The following is a 17,096-nucleotide window of genomic DNA, read 5'->3' on the forward strand; positions in this document are numbered from 1 at the left end:
GCGAAGGCAGGAAAGTAAACAGTACTCTTGTGCAATATTGTCGAGGTTGATAGGTCAATATATACACAGCTCTTAAGCTTGTATCACACATATATACAAGTATCAATCCAAAAGGCTTGTTCAAAAGACAGGGAGCGAACCGGACCCTTGTATTTGCGGCAGAAGGGAAATCGTCATCAAAGAGACCGTTTTGATAGATGAATAGACTCCCTTTGGATTTTGTCTTCCAGCATAGAGACAGCTATCTCTCTTAATTATCACTGAAGATTGTTGAACATGTGAAATGGCTTAGCTGTTAAACCAATCTACGCCCCTTACCATCTTGTCGCATATATAGCCAGTGACAAGTGCATACGTTCCCTTATGCAGGATGTCGATGACCTGCTCGTTGATCGGCCATGTCCAAGGAGCCGCTGACACATTCGCGGTAGTCTCCATCAATTGATCCAGCATGATGCGAAGACCCGTATGCATAAAGACAGCAACCGGTCCGATGACACCGTAGTAAGACATGACTGCTCGGAATGGTCCAGCAAGCATTCCCATGCCAAAATGATGTGCATGGTTCAACAGGAAAGTGTGACGCTTGTAGAATTCCGGTGAGACGCCTAGATGGTTGCCCATTGTTCGTGCGGGTACGTAGGAATCCGGGCGACCAGTGAAGAACTGCTCGATTTTGTTCGACCCAGACATGCTAATAATAATTCGTCAGTCGTAGGGTAATCACCAGAGCACCATTGACTAACACTAAGGCTCCTACAAACCCGGCACCAACTCCGATAGCGACGGCGCGACCGAACCCAACCTGCGGAAATTTGGGAAAGCTTGATTTTGCATCTGGATACGAGACTGTACCGGTGGGGGTGTGATACTGAGGCATGTTTGCTACACGTCCGTTGACGACAGGAAGGGAGGATACGTATCTGGTGTGGAGAAGTGAAGAAGTAGAGGCTTAAACTCTCGTTGCCGTTTGTTGTTAGCATTTGACGTTCGCGTTGCGACGCAGGATTGTCGTGGGTGACCAACGATTTTGCTCACTTTGACGTCACGCATCGTCAGATTTCCTGGCTGCGCGGAACCACGGCACTCACATTGGACCTCATGATACAGTAAAACCACCAACTAGACAGTCATGCGTTCCATTTTGAGATCTCTTGGTTCTCCATAGAGTGAACAATAGCCTACTGACCATATTAGCAACGCATACCAGTAGTGTCTACTAGGAAAGTCGATGCACTCTCTCTCAGCCAAAAGCAGCTCAAGGTGTTGATATGATGAGAATGGGGAGAAACGATGCGGTCTCGGTCGCAGACGCTTCAGTCTCAGTACAAAAGTGTACAGCCCACGACGTCTGAGTCTACATGTTCACTCGCACATCCTATCAGTTGAGTTATTCGCCTAATCTCCTGAGAAGAACCTGACTCACATTGAGATGAAGGGTTTTGGAGACAGAGATTGTAGGTCATAAAAAGTAACTGGGTTCACGTATTCATCTCCGTGCGCAGCAGTGCATTGGGGTGTCTTGATCTTGACTTTATATACGCTCTACTTTCTTTCATCCTATACACCATGGCCTTTGTTCAGTCGCAGTGCAGTGCTACTCACACGTCTTGACATCTCAGAGCTCAATGTTCATGACCATGGTGCTCATGCCCCGCACCCTTCTCCGCAAAGTCAATCTTCCACCCCCTAGTAATGAACACGCGCGGATCCCTTACTACCGCGTACGCGGACTTCTTGCCCTCGGCAGCATGGAACTCAAGCGGTACAGGTTTCCTCCTCTGCGTCTCCTTCTCGCCTTCCTGCATGACAACGACCTCAGCCTTGTTCTTCCAGGCCTTAGGCGCGCCAACAATGATGATCTTCTCCACGCGCACCTTCTCCATGGTTTTAAGGTATTTTTCGCACTTGACAGTACGCTTGTTGGAGTCGAGGTTGGAGGAAGTAAGGATCTGACGGGTGCCATCGAAGGAGAAGCGGCGGTGGATAAAGGCGCCCATTTCATAGTCGAAGGTCTCGCCGTCGTCCACGTACAGGGTTCCTGCAGCATTTCCGTCCTTGTCGAGTGCGACAACGAGGGTGAAGGGGTCGTATTTCATAAGACCAGAGGATCGACGAGGGCGGTCACGGCGTGGGATGACATGACCTCCCTGCATAAGCAATGGAATCTTCTCGAGGGGAGCTGGAACAGTGTGGTGTCCTGCACCGCTGTAAGTGGTGAAGTCGAAGTAGTCATAGTAGGGCTGGTCGTCCGCAATGTAGATAGAGACACTGTCGGCGCCCTCCTTGGTAACTGGCTTGGCAAGGAGACCGGTGGAACCAATGTAGAGCTGGTCGTCGACTTCAAAACCACGTTCATCGTCAGGGTGTACCCAGAAGTTGGGCCGGATAATGGGTGCGCCAGTAGTGTGAGCCTCGTGGAAAGCAGTGTACCAGGCAGGGAGGAGCTGGTATCGAAGACGCAGAGCCTGAGTAATAATCTCGGTGTAGGGAGAGCCGGCAACATATGGCTCACGGCGACGAGTGTCGATGTGAGCATGGCCGCGGAAGAAGGGGTAGTAAATGCCAGCTTGATACCAGCGAGTCAAAAGTTCCTTGCTCGGGTTACCGAAGAAGCCTCCAACGTCTGCGCCGCCGAAGGGGAAGCCAGAGATACCCTGGTTGAGCACCATAGGGATGGAAGCCTCGAGATGGGTCCACTCAGCCTGATTGTCGCCAGTCCACATGGCAGCAGTACGTTGACTGCCAGAGTAGAAGGCTCGAGTAAGAACGAAGGGGCGACGAACCTCTCCCTTCTTGCGCTCGGTGATGGCTTGGTAGGTCGCGTTGTGGAAGGTCATGCCGTTGATGTTGTGAACGTCGCGATGTTCCCAGTTACCATGGTGAAGGTTATCCTTGGGCATAGTTGTTTCAGGGCCGTTGAACACCGAGGGCTCGTTCATGTCGTTCCAGATGAAGGTGTTGTGGGCGGTACCCTTGAACTTGTCGTAGTTGAACAAGCCCTTCCACCAGTCGATGGCAGCTGGGTTAAAGCAGTCGATCCACATGGAAGAACCAGGCCAGCACCAACCCTCGTACTGGTTACCATCTTTGTTCTTGACAGCCAGGTCCTTCTTCTTCAGCTCGTCAATGATGGGGTAATCGTGAGTGTTCTTAATGTGAGGATCAATGATAGCAACAAGCTTCCTGTCGCGCTTGTCAAGCTGCTGCTGCATTGTGTCGGGATTGGTAAAGGTCAGAGGATCCCAGGTGAAGTACTTCTTCTCCTGTGTGTACTCAATGTCGAGCCAGATGACATCGTAAGGAATGTTGAACTTATCAAACCTCCTGTCAACGTCTTTGACATCCTCATCGGTAACGTAGTTCCATCGACACTGGTGGTAGGCGATAGCGAAAGACTGAGGCATGGCCGTGTAGCCAGTCAGCTCACCATACTGGCGAGTGAGATCCTGAGGAGTAGGTCCAAGAAAGACGAACACGTCCAGGAGACCACTCTCGGACATCCAGTGAGTCTCAGTATCGGTATGACCTTCAACACCAAGAGCGAGTGGGTTGGCGGTGTTCCTCTTCTTGGTGACGTCGATCCAAGTCTCTGCACCGTTGAGCCAAAAGACACCGACGGTGGAGCCTTTGCGGTGGGCTTGCATGAAAGGAATGGCGCCGTAGAGGGTCATGGGGCTGTCCATCTCGTACTCGAAGACGTCAGCGTTGTACAGTCGGTATGGCTCAGTGTAAGCATTGTCGCCGCCCCTGGATTTTGTTAGCTAAGAACCAAGATATGGACGGACGCTGCGCACCTAGTCGTTTTGAGAGACAGCCTTGTAGCATGCTCTGGGATACCAAAGACGTGTGCGTATCCGGGGAATGTGATGTCGAGCGCAACTGCCTCAGGGCCTCTCGGCTTGCTGTCCGTGTTTCCGCCGAAGCTCTCATCCCACCATGTGCTTTCGTCTTGGACAGGCTCTTCGATCTTCTTCTCTTCTTCCTTGGTTTCCTCCTCACCTTCCTTCTTTTCTTCTTGGGGCTTCTCAACCTTGGGTCGCCAGTGCTCGACGTTCATGTAGCCACGCTCGTTGAACTTGACTTGTGTCTCGCCGTCGCGTTGGAACTCGATACCGAAGGGTGCATGTCGGATGACGGCCTGGTGCTTGCTGCCCTTGCTGTAGACGACCTTGGTGTAGCCGTCTTCCGTGTCCGGGTTGAAGGCAGCGCCCTTGGACGGGTTCAGACCTCCAACAAGAGTCCATTGTGCTGCCTCATTGTATCTCTCCTTTCGCGCTTTGCTGTCGTGGCGGAGTGTGATGTCGCCCTTTGCCCTCTTCTCCTCGTCGAGAGTAACGCGTGCGACACCAGATTCGAGAAACGTGACGGTAAGCGGCAGACGAGCCTTCTCCTCGCCCTCCTTCAGTGTCTTGAGCACGACAGCATCCAATTGTCCGTCGTTGAATGTGATGGAGGCAGGGTCGAGAACATAGGGTGAGGTCCAGGAGCTCGTAGCGGAGACGTCATCGGCGAACTGGCGGTTGCGCTTGCAGAAGCCCGATTGACTGCATGTTTTGAAGTTCTCGTGCTTGACGGATACTATTGTCTTTTAGTAGCGTCCTTGCAGCTTCGCATGTAAAGAAGAGGAGACGTAGTCGTGAATTGGGGATATGGAGCAGTGAGCTTAGCTACATACCAGCTGGCACGAACAGACACGCCAATAACGCCAAAAAGAAGAAGACAGCCGTCCACCGGGGAGGCTGTTCCCGTAAAGTAATCATGACAGGCAGCTCTCTAGTAGACAGAAGCCAGCCCGGAATATCATCAATTCATCAATCAATCAGCCAACCCTCAGCGCTCGAGATGCCATGTGGACTTTGAAGCAGCGCCAAGGTCAGGGTCCAGCTCCATTGCACAAATCAGGCATAACTTTATGCAAGCTACCCCACTAGACAACAACGAGGGCAGCCCATACCCCACCCCTTCATAAAATTCCAGCTACACGTCCGCCCCTTCTTCCCGATTCCTCTCTTCAAGTCGTATAGACAAATCACTTTTACCAAGAAAAACTCAAAAGTCACTTCATCGCCAAAATGACTACCGAGCAGACGTATGTCCAATGCTCCGAACCCTCCGATTCCACGACGAGGGGCAGCTGAAGGGCGGTGAACGGTATACTGACAGATGAACAGCTTCATCGCTGTCAAGCCTGATGGTGTTCAGGTATGTACAACATTCACTTCTCCCAATGCCCACTCTCCAAGTTGTCAATTGCATCAATCGTTGCCATGAATCTCCATAATCATTCAGCTGTCACAATTGAAGCAGCAGACTTCTCAACAAAAAGCAAAAAGCACATATGCTAACAGATGCTCGACAGCGTGGCCTCATCGGTCCCATCATCACCCGCTTCGAGAACCGTGGCTTCAAGCTTGCGGGTATCAAGATGGTCACTCCCTCCAAGGAGCACCTCGAGAAGCACTACGCCGACTTGAGCGACAAGCCCTTCTTCCCCGGTCTAATTGCCTGTACGTGGCCCTCGCAAACGAGATATATCGAAACAAATCACTGACACTGTCTAGACATGGGCTCTGGCCCCGTCTGCGCCATGGTCTGGGAGGGCCGTGACGCCGTCAAGACCGGCCGCTCCATCCTCGGTGCCACCAACCCCCTCGCCTCCGCCCCCGGCACCATCCGTGGCGACTACGCCCTCGACGTTGGCCGCAACGTCTGCCACGGCTCCGACTCCGTTGAGAACGGCAAGAAGGAGATTGCTCTCTGGTTCAAGGACGGCGAGGTCCAGAGCTGGAAGTCCGCTCAGCACGACTGGGTTTACGAGAAGTAGACGTCTCATACAATTGAACCATGAGAGTGTGGAGTGTGCTTAGTAGCTGGACGTCTTTGTAACGGAAAGCAGGTCTACCGACCCGTCTAGTAGTTACGAATGCGTCTGGCGGAAGGCTGTCTCCGGCTTGAAGGTTTAGGTGTGGGCTATGAAGATACGATCACATGAAAAGGAATATGGTAGAAACCAATGATACACATGAATGATCTCTATATTCGTTCTCGGGTGCAAGAGTGATGTCGCTCTGACAACACATGCAGCTATCGTCTGACCACTCCTCTGACAGCTCATACAATGCTTCGATATAACACAATATGCATGCGCAAATGCCCATGACAGTCCCTGTCCGAAGATATCCTTTGTCAACGCCGTGCAGCGGATGATAGCACTCATGCATCTCCATCTGCCGCCGCCTTCCCCTTATCCTTACTCCTCGTCTTGACCTTCCCCTCTTCTTTCTCCACCAGCTCGCTCTGTACCTTTGCTGCATACCATTTCCTCAACTTCTCCACCTCGCGCCATTCCCCTTCTCCTCTCTCGACAGCCGGCCCTTTAGTCTCCTCCCTCGCTCTTAACTCGCCAAACGCACCCCTCTTTGCGCCCCAGATGGGTCTGCCCCAGCGCCACACACACCACGCGCTTTCATCTGCACTGGTGAGTGTGGGATGCCTGTTCAACGACTTGACAGCAAATGCGCGAAGTAGAATTACATCGCCAACCTGTGCTTCTGGAAGTGCAATCTGATGAGCGCGGAAGATCTGTACTGTGGTTGTTTGAGGCCAAGAGCTAGCATCAGTGATTTGCAGGGTAGTGAACCAATGTTTCGGTCCCTTTTTGGCTTTTTCGCTTGGCGTGGTAGGAGACGTGACGAGCGCGATTACATCAGGATTGGCAGCCGAGTGAAATTGAGAGGAGCGGTTCAGGAAGTACAGGAGATCCTTGAGAGGGGTGTAGTAAGCTAGTGGCGTAGACAGGCCAACTGATGGTTCTCCGAGCGTGTCGTTGTCGGCATCGTCCGAGGATGCATCAATAAGTGTTGGAGATATGGCAGTAGTTTGGGGATTGAGTGACGCGGCAATAGCTTCTGTGTTGGCCACATTATCAGCTTCGAAGGAACGAAGACCTGCAGACGTGGTTTGTGTAAGCTGAGGTGTCAACAACATATCCTGTTCTTGGTGGTCGTTGAAACTGGGTTGCGAATCCATGGCTGTCTGTTGTGCTGCACTTGGAGTAATAGGCTTTTTGCTATGCTTTTTCGTTCGTTGATCGATGGTAGGAGATCCAGGTGGTGAACTGCGCACAAAGTCATCGACATCAACGGTGCCTTGGTTGTCTTCACCTTCACCGAATGAGATCTGCTCGTCCGCTTTCTGGCTGGCGTTTGGTGTTGCAAACTCATCGGACTCATACACTCTTCTCCTCGTTCTCCGCACATTGCGCGGACTGGGAGTTATGTTTTCCTGTGATCGTGCTTCGCGTCGTTGCATGCCTGGACTGCTATGCAACGGCTGAGTAGCATGTGAAGAGCCAGGTCGAGCAGGACTATTACTATGTAGCCCTGCAATCACTTGTGAGTCCGATTTCTTCCCTTTCGTCTTTCGGCTTGATCTTCTTAGCTCGGGCGCGGTTGCGGGTGGTGGCTTTGTGTCCTCTTCGTCTGCCCGAACATTGGTAGCATGATCGACAGCACGATCGACAGGGTCGCTGTGGTGCATGTGTCCCATATCATCGGAGGGGTGCACAATAGATATAGTGTGCTCAGATCGAACGCTTTCTTCTTCGGAATCTTTCACGAAAGCCACGTCAGAGTATCTGCCCTGTGATGCGCCTAACTCTTGCGACGGCTGGAAGCTGGAGACAGACTGATATTGGTCCTGGGTTTGTAAGGTTCCAAAATCGAACACCGAGTTCACATTGCTTTGCGAAGCAATTTTGGGCAGCCCTTTTCGGGTAGCAGTAACATCAGCCGAAAAGCTTTCTGCTGGGGAAAACTGCCTCGATTGTGAGCGAAGACTGTAGGGAGACGTCTGAGTAGACTCCTGCGATGGGGACAAGGCAGAACGAGTGCGTTTCCTAGGCGGTGAAACAGCTGAATGTGCAATAGAGGTCAAAGATCCCTCGGGTTTTGTATTGGACATGGGGACGGATGCTTCGCCTTTCTTTGGCGAGGCTGCAGTCTTTACTTCCGGCCTGGTACTCTTTGCAGGCGATTCTGGTAAAATATCCACGCTTCCTGGTTTCTGGTCGTCCTCAGGCGCCGTGGGATACTGTTGGCTCGCAGACTCAGTAGCTGCATGTGTGCTGTTTTCATGTCCCAAGTGAGTATTGAATTCATTTGACTGTGATATCGAGACCTCTTCTATTGACTCCACTTTGATGTCTGACTGGTGATTATGCCCAAGACCAGCTACCTGCTCATGTTCCTGGACGAATGATGAATGCTCCATTGGGAAAGCGTCTTGCAAGTAATCATCAGTAGCCTCGAAGATTGATCCAGATGGATGACCATCAGGAGACAAATCTTCCTCCATATGACGTGATACGACATCAGGTTCTGGTTCCTGAGATTGAGTGTGAGTGACTGTTTGCTCCACTGTCGTTTCAAGGGTCTGTGCATCTTCGGTCGAAAGATCCAGATTTACAAACTCACTATGACTATCAACATCCATGGTAGGGGACTGGTCCTGAGTAGTGGAGGTGCGCTGGCTAGGCTGAAGCTGCTGCTGTTCGTGGCTGGGCTCGACTTCGTTGTCGTCCATGGGAGGGCCCAGATCAACAATGGCTGATGTGGCTGTTGGATTTAGCTTGCCCGTGGCTAATTCTTGACGATCAATTTCCTCAAGGGCCCCACTCCTAGATTGCAGGTCCTCCGCTGTGCTGGAGCCTTCTTCAGGTTGTTCAGCAGAAATCGAATGCATCGGTTGTTCAGCTGTCACCGAGTCCATCTCTGTCTCACTCACACCATCTTCTTCGTCCTTGGATGAAAGTTTTACCACTTCCAGCTCGCCTGGTCCATCTATAGCGATTCGGGAGTCTGCGGTAGCCGAATCCTCTACAGCTTCATCTGGCTCGCTCTCGGGTATACTCTGGCGCAACCTGGACATGTCTTCTGCCTCGGTTTTCGAAGGTTGCTCTTCGATCAGTCGCGCTTCTGGTGGAGGCGACGATAGATCCAGCGGACGTGAGAAGCCAGCACCGTCCATACCAAATGTGAACCGTACAGGTGTGAAGGCTGACTCATGGTTTGGATGGAACACTGAAGCTCTCGATGAGCCTATTGAGCTGAAGAAGGACGTCTCACCGATGTAGCTTGCTTCGCTCGGTAAATCTTGCCCATCCTCAACCACAGCATCATCACCCAGCGGCTGCTCGCCAGTAGCAGTATGGCTGAAATAGGAAGTAGCAATTGCATCCTGGTCTCCTGGGAACGGTGATGGCATGGGGAGGTTGGAAGCGTCTTGTGGTACAAGCTTTGGGCTTGCAGGCTCTCGACCGATAGGGGTCAACAAGCCTGCAGTGACAGCTGGAAAGGTGGATGATGTGGGGGGAGGCATCGCTATCGCCAGCTCATTCTTGACATGACTGTGTGCACTTGCAACCGCCCCGATCTCGACTACGTTTTCTTCGACGCGCTCCAGTTGTACATGTTTTAGCTCGTCGGTGTCTGCTTCTGTGGCGCTCGTATCATGTGCATTGAGCTCGCCATGCGTAGCGCTTTCTTCTTCGGTATTGACTTCGGTGTCAATCTCAGTGTCGCCTCCAAAAGCATATTGTGCAGCTGACGCTGAATGCTCGTTGGGCCCAGCGTAGAGGTCGTAGTTGTCGGTGTCGGTTGGGGTATCAGGTTCGGTCGGTTCATCTTGGTGTGCCTGTAAGGGTCCGGCTGCTACCGACAGCATCTCTGGTTGTTGAGGCGAGACAGGAGTGCGAGGAAGCCGCCCTGTCCGACTGGGTGACGCTTCGGCCGACTCGAGCTCATCTTCCATAGTCACGTCTTCCTTCTCTGGCGACGGTGTCCTTGCGCTGTATGTCCAGGCCTTCCAATCCCGGTACGATTTCCTACGTCGCTTCTTGTCATGGCCCTCTTCCGTCTCATCCGCCAGAGGATCATAGGGCGCTTGGAAGGACGGACCGTCAGATAGTCGCGCCCGCTTGAGAAAGGCAGGAGAGGAGAATTGAAGCGCGGACGCTGGACTGGCTGTAGACGGCCGGCGAGCAGGCGATGCGGAGACTGGCGAAGGCGCGACATCGACGAGTTCGAGGCTTGCAGTTTCGACTCCGTTGCGGTAGACGCGCATCGTGACTGTGTGTACGTATGATAGCTCCCATTCGATGCTCCTGCCTGGGGTGCTAACGGCGCCTTCCTTGACGAACTCAGCGCCTCGTAGGCTCAGCACCACCTCATCTCCAATCCCCACACCTGTTGTCGCAACAGCCTTCGCGCTGGCTCCGGAGAAGCGCGCTCTGACCTGTCCGTTCTTGCGTCGTAATCGGACATCGGGCTCAGCAAGCAACAAGGCAAACTGTCGCGCTGATGACGAATACGGCCATATTAACGTTGCTGTCGCTCGGAAATGCTTCGATTCGATCGCGGGCAGCTCTGGACTGAGCTCCGAAATACGGGCTTGATCCATGGTGCGCAGTGAGAGCGCAGATACGCGTTATGGGGGCGACATCGCGCAGCGGAGCGATTCGTTTATGTTGGGAGGTGGGCAATGCGCTCACGAGTGTTGATGATTGATGTGGGAATAACGGCTCATTCCGTCATGCTTCTTCCAACGCGACATCCCTGCACTATTATGTCTGTTTCCGGCCACCTCGGCTGTTCCTGTACCGCATTCCTCATTCACCATCGCCAACCCTTGCATCTCATTCTGCATCTCTACCAATATCTAACAGACCCGCTTGTCGAAGCACTCCAGAGACTTGCATTACCACGAACTAGCGTCGATCGTGATTCAAAACTTTGCACTATACAGCATGGCAGCTTCTCACGGCAGCAGCAATAAAACTGGGTACAAAGCGTATATACGCGTATATTCTACAGAAGTGCGATATGATTAGAAAACAGGACCACGCTCCGCATATTAAGGAAGATCTAAGATATCCTTCAAGACCGCCAGTGCCCCAAACAAGTCGTTGTCGTGGTACCTTCTGGCGTTGACCTGGAGATTGATTGGCGCCCCCTCAAAATCTGATCTCTCCCACAGCTCTTTGGTATGCCTGCACTCATCGCTTAATGGTTTGTAGTCCGCGGCATAATTCTCCTTGTTCTTAGCTTTGATTGGTGTGGGTACAACAACCCCGGGGTAATCGACAAAGTTGTACAAGCTTGTATATGTCCAGTAGAACGCTGTGTCATGCGCAGAGGCAGGCCCAACAAACGCAGGGCCGATGACAATGTCGACTTCTTGCTCATTCCAGCTGTCGGCAAACTCATAACGGAACTTGTCGCGAGCGGCACGTAACTCGTTGACCTCTTCCGCATGCAGCATGCCGTGAGGTTCGGCGTCTTTCCATATCCAGTCGCTCAGCGGTAGGACTGGCTCGCCTGTTGACATGATATCCTCTTTCGCTAGTTTGCCGCCACCTGGCCAGTACATACGTCGGATCTGTTTCCATGCTTCTTGTGCCTTATAGGGCTTGAATGGCTTCACTTGGACAACATCCGAATGTTGAGGGTCGGAGAGACGCTCACGAGCCCATGTTATAGCGCGCTTTACTGGTGGCTGAGGATCAACGAAGCCGTCGTTCTCGATGACACCGATTCTCAATGGTTTCCTCGTCTTAGTCGTTAGTCCCGTCCAAGGAAGTGGCACTACCTTGGGATCCATCAAGTACGGTTTCTGACCCAAAACAGTCGTCATGAAAAGGTCCATGTCTCGCAAACTCCGGCAAAACGGACCAGTGCTATATGTAGGTAAATGAAGTCAGTGTATGTTTTACGTGCAATTCGTACAGGCGTACTTGCCTACACAAAATATTGAGTTCTGCAGAAAATGCATGTCCGAGGAAGTTTTTCATCGGCAACATGTAAGATGTCGACTTGTAACCATAGATGCCGCAGAAAGCGGCAGGGCCTCTAATACTGCCGCCAATGTCCGTGCCTACACCAAGAACTGAGCCTTTCATTGCAACAAGTGCAGCCTCGCCACCAGATGAGCCGCCTGCGCTGAGATCAATGTTGAAAGGGCACAGCGATCGACCGTAATGAGATGTCGTTTCCAGATGCATGATTGTTTGAGGCTGGTTGGTCTTGCAGTAGAATACCGCGCCCATACTTCTTAGCATTGACACCAACAGACAGTCTTTCTCGTCGAAGACGGTACTCGCCAAGGAGCCTTGTGATGAGTAGGTTCCAGCAATGGGCATATGTTCCTTGATGCTGATAGGAACTCCATGAAGAGGGCCGATCGTCTTTCCGTTCTTTTCTAGATATTTGTCCAGCTCTTGTGCCCTCTTGATCGCATCATCCATGAACCATTGAGTCAAGCAGCATGTCATTTGGTGTGCGATAATAGCACGTTTTGAAAATGCGGTGGCTACTTCGACTGCTGACAACTTGCGTGCGGCGATGGCTTCAGCAAGGCCTACTGCATCGTACTTTTCAGTGATGTTGATCTCGGCGGGTGTAAGTATGCCGCAGGTGATTGGTATTTGAGACACATCCTTTGGTGGATCGGCAGTAATTTTTGGAGATAGGCGTAGTTCAGGAGGCACTTTTGCCGCAAAGGCTTCGAGGATTGATGCTCGTTTCTTTTCGTAATCTGGTGTACCTTGGGGAACAGCCTTAGGCTGAACTATAGCTAGTTCGGAGGGATGAATTGCCATTATGATGTTGGGAGAATGATAGGGATATCAAACGCAGATGTGATCCAACGTCGTCAGTTTTGGGAACCATCACGGCGGTCTTATCTGCACATGCGCCGTTGTCGTCATTGTTGGGGCCAAGCCTAAGACAGAAACGTTCTTTCTTATAACTCCACGTAGCATCCCGTTGACTCCGTCCTCGGAAAGATTCCGGAACGACAATAGACAGCAGCAATCGTAGTGCGATAAAGCTGATAAGGGGGTGGTTGGTGTTGGAAGTGCGGAACCAATCCGACCAGCGGCCCTTAGCGCGTCATCCCACATGGTCCCGCTGCAGCTAGCGGACGACCCTTTACTGCATCCAGCTCCAACGACTCCAATTATCCGGTTATCTCCCAATGAGCGCACCGACTCCACTGCCTATCAAGCGAACGTTTCCCCGCGTTGGATTTGGTGTCACGGCTCCTGGTCCCTTCGCGTGGACTTGCTGTATTGCGGAAGCCGATGGGTATCTACGTAGACACGGAGATAGGCAGCTCTGAGCGGGACTCTTGAGTGGCCATCTCCATGGTTCACTATCGAACATCTTGAACAGAATGAGCTGCAGACGGGAAGGATGATGATAAGGAAGATGTGGGCTTTATAGAACGAGCTCCAAGTTGGAGTGACGCAGGGTACCTGGTAAGCCTACCGCTCCTGGGTCTATATGCATGCCACCCCACTCTTGTACTACGCTTTTGAGACAGCCGTTTTTTGGGACTTTATCATTCGTGACACATTCTTATCCATCGCCGAAACCCAGTGCGTAGCCACCGCGATGGCAATTGTGGCAGATTCGACCGAAATGGCTTCTGTGCCAGGTACTGTACATTTGGTCGATTTAGACCATAGTATACACGCTCGTCATGCTGGCAACGGAGACATCATCCTCGATCCAGCGCCCTCGAGTGACCCTGATGATCCGCTCAACTGGTCTCCACGCCGCAAGCTCACATCTTCATTATGTACCAATTTGTAAGTGTTCACTGCCACTTATCGAGGATACGGCTGATTCGATGCGAAGGTATACGTGGATGACAGGCATCGCGGTGTCTACTGTATACTCGGTGTTAGTACCATTATCTGAAGCATCAGGCGTCTCCGTATCAACTTTGAACGAAGGGACTGGATACATGTTCCTCTTTCTTGGTTGGGGACTGCTCTTTTGGCAACCTTTTGCGCTGCGATATGGGAAACGTCTTACGTTCCTGATATCAGTCGTTGGAGCCATTGGATGTAGTATTTGGAGGTATATCTCATGTCTGTGCAAGAACTTATTCATAAGCTGACCCCCATAGTGCGTATGTCAAAAGCAATGGCGAATGGATAGCCAGATGCATCGTTATGGGATTCTTTGTCGCACCAGTAGAAGCTCTTCCCGAAATCTCAGTAACCGACGTATACTTCACCCACCAGCGAGGAAAATACATGGGCTTCTACGCTTTCTCCCTAGCGGGAAGCAACTACTTTGCCCCTATCATCTCCGGCTTCATCGCAGAAGGTCAAGGCTGGCAATGGGTGTTCTATTGGCCGGCAATCTTCCTCGCCGTGACGTTAGTCCTCTTGTTTTTTTGCATGGAAGAGACAAACTATACGCGCAAGATCGAGGGGATACCTGTCGCTAGAGACTCTCCAGAGATGGAACCATCCAAGGTTTTGGACCAGGAGAAAGCCGACATAACGACGTCGCCGTCCACTATGAGCGATGACATGCGAGTGTCATCCAAGACTTTTGCTCAAAAGCTATCTCTATGGCAGACATCTCCAGGAGCGAACGTCTTCGAGCGTGCGAAGCGTAGTCTGATATACATTAGCTGGCCTGTTATCTTCTACTCAGGTTTCAGCTACGGTTCATACCTCATTTGGTTTAACGTCTTGAACGCTACTGCTTCCATCATTCTTGGTGGGCCAGGATACAACTTCAAGCCCTCCATGGTCGGTCTAAGTTATGTGTCTTGTTGCATCGGGGTCATTGCCGGGGCGCTGTTCTCTGGGCGCTTCAGCGACTGGCTAACGATCAAATTAGCGCGTAGGAACAATGGTGTCATGGAAGCGGAGCACCGTCTATGGCCTTTCGCAGTGTGCCTAGTAATGGTTCCGGCATTCTTGATACTCTGGGGTGTTGGCGCTGCGCATGGCGTACACTGGTTCGGACTCGTCTTTGCCATGGGATGTGTAGCGTTCACCTCTTCTGTCGGCGTCACAATCAGTGTGAACTACATGATCGATAGTTATCACGATATCAGTGGCGATGCGATTGTGACGGTCATCTTGATTCGCAACACCATGTCCTTCGCCATAAGTTACGGGCAAGTTCTCCAGTGCATCTGAAGGTTCGAAGCTAACGAGAGACAGTATTACTCCATGGCTGACAAACCTCGGGTATCAGAACTGCTTGTAAGTGTCTCTCTATAAACTGCATGTAAGACATACACTGACGTCATAAACCTATCTTCAGCATCTCTGCAGCTTTCGTTGGCATGGCTGCGTCCGCTGTCTTTCTTGTCATGATCAAGTACGGTAAGCGTTTGCGCATCAGAAGTGGTAACAAGTACTACAATATTGTGAACGCCGATAAGGCGGTGAGTTAGAGTCAGATCTTCGCAAACGCGCTTCATGTATCGTATACAAAGCCCAATAGCATAGTCACTTTCGCTGCAGTCGCCGGCATTGAATCTCGTTGGGCTCTAGGTTTCGCGTATTTCAGCGATAACAAAGGTGCTGAAGTGTAGCCGTATGCTTGGTACCGTCACCTCATGAATACACGTGATCTTGTCATTGAAATCTGGTTCATCAAGTCGTAACATTCATTAAATTTACAGGATGGCCTTCTATAGCACTAGCAGCACGAAAAGAGCTATGCCACTAAGCAGACCAGCCGTCCCGTATGGTACACTGACTTCGCCAGCTGCACCAGTGAAAGGCTGTGGTGTACCGGTTGGCATGGCACCAGTGCCCGACGCGCCCGCAGCACCAGCAGTTCCACTGGCGGTTGCAGCTATCCTTCCGTCTACACGAAAGAAGTTTCCTGCGACTGGCGCGCTCACGCCATTCTTCGACATAAACGATTCGATATCGAAACCTATCCGAGCTTGTGCTCCAGCGAATGCCGACGCCTGAATGTTGAGACTGGCGGGTTGCTGGAAAAGCAGCTGTACGTATCGATGCGCGACTGTATCGGTCGCTGGAGGACCTGGAGGAATATACGCTGCTGGGCCCTTTTCTGATGACGCGAGCAGAGTGGCAGCGCCCATAAGTTGTTGCTTTGTTGCCTTGAATCCGGTGTTCATGCAGTGTAATAACACACGTCGCTCGGTGCTCCCGTTCGCTGGTGGGACATCAAGGTCGAGCATCACAAACATGTATGTTTGGCTTGAGTCGATCATAGCGCTGGATAATGCAAGTTGTGGTTGTGTTGCGACAGCTAAACAGGTCAGGAATGATGTCTTGACTAATCGACTCAGCTCGAAACTCACAAGCTTTTGCTAATTGCTGTCCTGCCGTGTTGACCATAGTCGAGTTGAAGATGACTTCGAGTTTGGTGGCGGCCTGTGGCGTAAAGCCAGATGGGACCTGCGCCTGCGCAAGACTGACCAATCCGGCTACGAGTACTGATGTGGAGAAATACATGACGGGTGATTATTGTTTACAAACGAGGATTCGCAGAGGTATGAATGTAAAATGGGGATAACAGTGGATTATAGAGGCGGCCCGAAGTGAGGCTATCAGCCTACATATACCATGTTCATTGAAGTACGCGTCTCCCAGGCATAGTTCCTGAAGCCGTAGCATAGTCTGTCGCAGTCCGCTTAGCGCTGATTGTAGATATCGTGCTTACGTAGGGTGTTCCGCATGTGTATGAAACGGGTACTGCGTGAGAGCTCAGCTGTCACAGCTTGGCAACAACCATGTCCACAATGCCTAAAGCAAAACCAGGATTGTAAGTTTTGGTTTACCACCTAAATTTTTTATTATTGGGAATTACGCCTGAAGGCAACGAGAGTAGCGGCAAGAACGCCCTCAGTCTGATCAGTATATGTCAATCGTGTGCCATGACCTCTCTTCGTCGATTGTCGTCGGCTCTCCAAAGCGCGTCCGAATAGCGCCTTGTGCGAGTACCGTCCAGGATTATAGCGAATCAGGATCAAGGGTGCACGTCGTGAGAGCAATCTGTAGCCTTAGATCGCGCGTCGAGTCACGGACAGAGTACCGGTGATGGTGACGCAGTGAGATTCTTCTGCAGAGCTGTCAACGTTTCGCCAAGGTGTCAACCTCCGAGAATGGAGCGAAGAGACGGACGTAGACGTGTCTGGGAAGCTTCTCAGATTCAGTGGATCACAACGGCGATCCCAGACAGGATGTGACGTAGCATTGATGAGTGGAGAAGAAGCAGCCTCATGTAGCAGAAGCAGTGGGGGGC

The 17,096-nt window shown here is 51.6% G+C and overlaps 7 protein-coding genes across 7 annotated transcripts; 2 read left to right on the forward strand and 5 right to left on the reverse strand.

The window, feature by feature from the left end:
* Window positions 1-93: 93 nt before the first annotated feature.
* CC77DRAFT_1018448 (hypothetical protein) lies at window positions 94-987 on the reverse strand. The gene is made up of 2 exons (XM_018524625.1): window positions 747-987; window positions 94-694 (listed from the first exon to the last, which is right to left on the reverse strand). The coding sequence occupies exons 1-2, from the start codon at window positions 878-880 to the stop codon at window positions 289-291; spliced, it is 540 nt and encodes a 179-aa protein (XP_018387844.1). The 5' UTR covers window positions 881-987; the 3' UTR covers window positions 94-288.
* A 491-nt stretch (window positions 988-1,478) lies between these two features.
* On the reverse strand, window positions 1,479-4,835 carry CC77DRAFT_958571 (hypothetical protein). Its single transcript, XM_018535548.1, has 3 exons — window positions 4,679-4,835; window positions 3,798-4,581; window positions 1,479-3,750 (listed from the first exon to the last, which is right to left on the reverse strand). The coding sequence occupies exons 1-3, from the start codon at window positions 4,761-4,763 to the stop codon at window positions 1,626-1,628; spliced, it is 2,994 nt and encodes a 997-aa protein (XP_018387845.1). The 5' UTR covers window positions 4,764-4,835; the 3' UTR covers window positions 1,479-1,625.
* A 172-nt stretch (window positions 4,836-5,007) lies between these two features.
* On the forward strand, window positions 5,008-6,094 carry CC77DRAFT_1018450 (nucleoside diphosphate kinase-like protein). Its single transcript, XM_018524626.1, has 4 exons — window positions 5,008-5,092; window positions 5,175-5,205; window positions 5,363-5,510; window positions 5,565-6,094. Exons 1-4 carry the CDS (start codon window positions 5,076-5,078, stop codon window positions 5,825-5,827), a joined length of 459 nt encoding a protein of 152 aa, XP_018387846.1. The 5' UTR covers window positions 5,008-5,075; the 3' UTR covers window positions 5,828-6,094.
* A 152-nt stretch (window positions 6,095-6,246) lies between these two features.
* CC77DRAFT_958575 (hypothetical protein) lies at window positions 6,247-10,461 on the reverse strand (the record flags this gene model as incomplete). Its single annotated transcript, XM_018535549.1, has 1 exon — window positions 6,247-10,461. A coding segment is annotated over one exon (4,215 nt), but the record flags the coding sequence as incomplete, so codon positions are not given.
* A 1,065-nt stretch (window positions 10,462-11,526) lies between these two features.
* Window positions 11,527-12,809, reverse strand: CC77DRAFT_729740 (amidase signature enzyme). The gene has a single exon (XM_018532951.1). It carries the CDS (start codon window positions 12,656-12,658, stop codon window positions 11,738-11,740), a length of 921 nt encoding a protein of 306 aa, XP_018387848.1. The 5' UTR covers window positions 12,659-12,809; the 3' UTR covers window positions 11,527-11,737.
* A 219-nt stretch (window positions 12,810-13,028) lies between these two features.
* CC77DRAFT_984744 (MFS general substrate transporter) lies at window positions 13,029-15,334 on the forward strand. The gene is made up of 5 exons (XM_018536180.1): window positions 13,029-13,651; window positions 13,701-13,925; window positions 13,975-14,985; window positions 15,032-15,073; window positions 15,135-15,334. The coding sequence occupies exons 1-5, from the start codon at window positions 13,344-13,346 to the stop codon at window positions 15,265-15,267; spliced, it is 1,719 nt and encodes a 572-aa protein (XP_018387849.1). The 5' UTR covers window positions 13,029-13,343; the 3' UTR covers window positions 15,268-15,334.
* A 173-nt stretch (window positions 15,335-15,507) lies between these two features.
* Window positions 15,508-16,306, reverse strand: CC77DRAFT_1059334 (PEBP-like protein; the record flags this gene model as incomplete). Its single annotated transcript, XM_018528223.1, has 2 exons — window positions 15,508-16,100; window positions 16,153-16,306. 2 exons carry the CDS (start codon window positions 16,304-16,306, stop codon window positions 15,508-15,510), a joined length of 747 nt encoding a protein of 248 aa, XP_018387850.1.
* Window positions 16,307-17,096: the final 790 nt, after the last annotated feature.

This window comes from Alternaria alternata, assembly GCF_001642055.1.
Source record: "Alternaria alternata strain SRC1lrK2f unplaced genomic scaffold CC77scaffold_6, whole genome shotgun sequence".
NCBI classification, from domain to species: Eukaryota; Fungi; Ascomycota; class Dothideomycetes; order Pleosporales; family Pleosporaceae; genus Alternaria; species Alternaria alternata.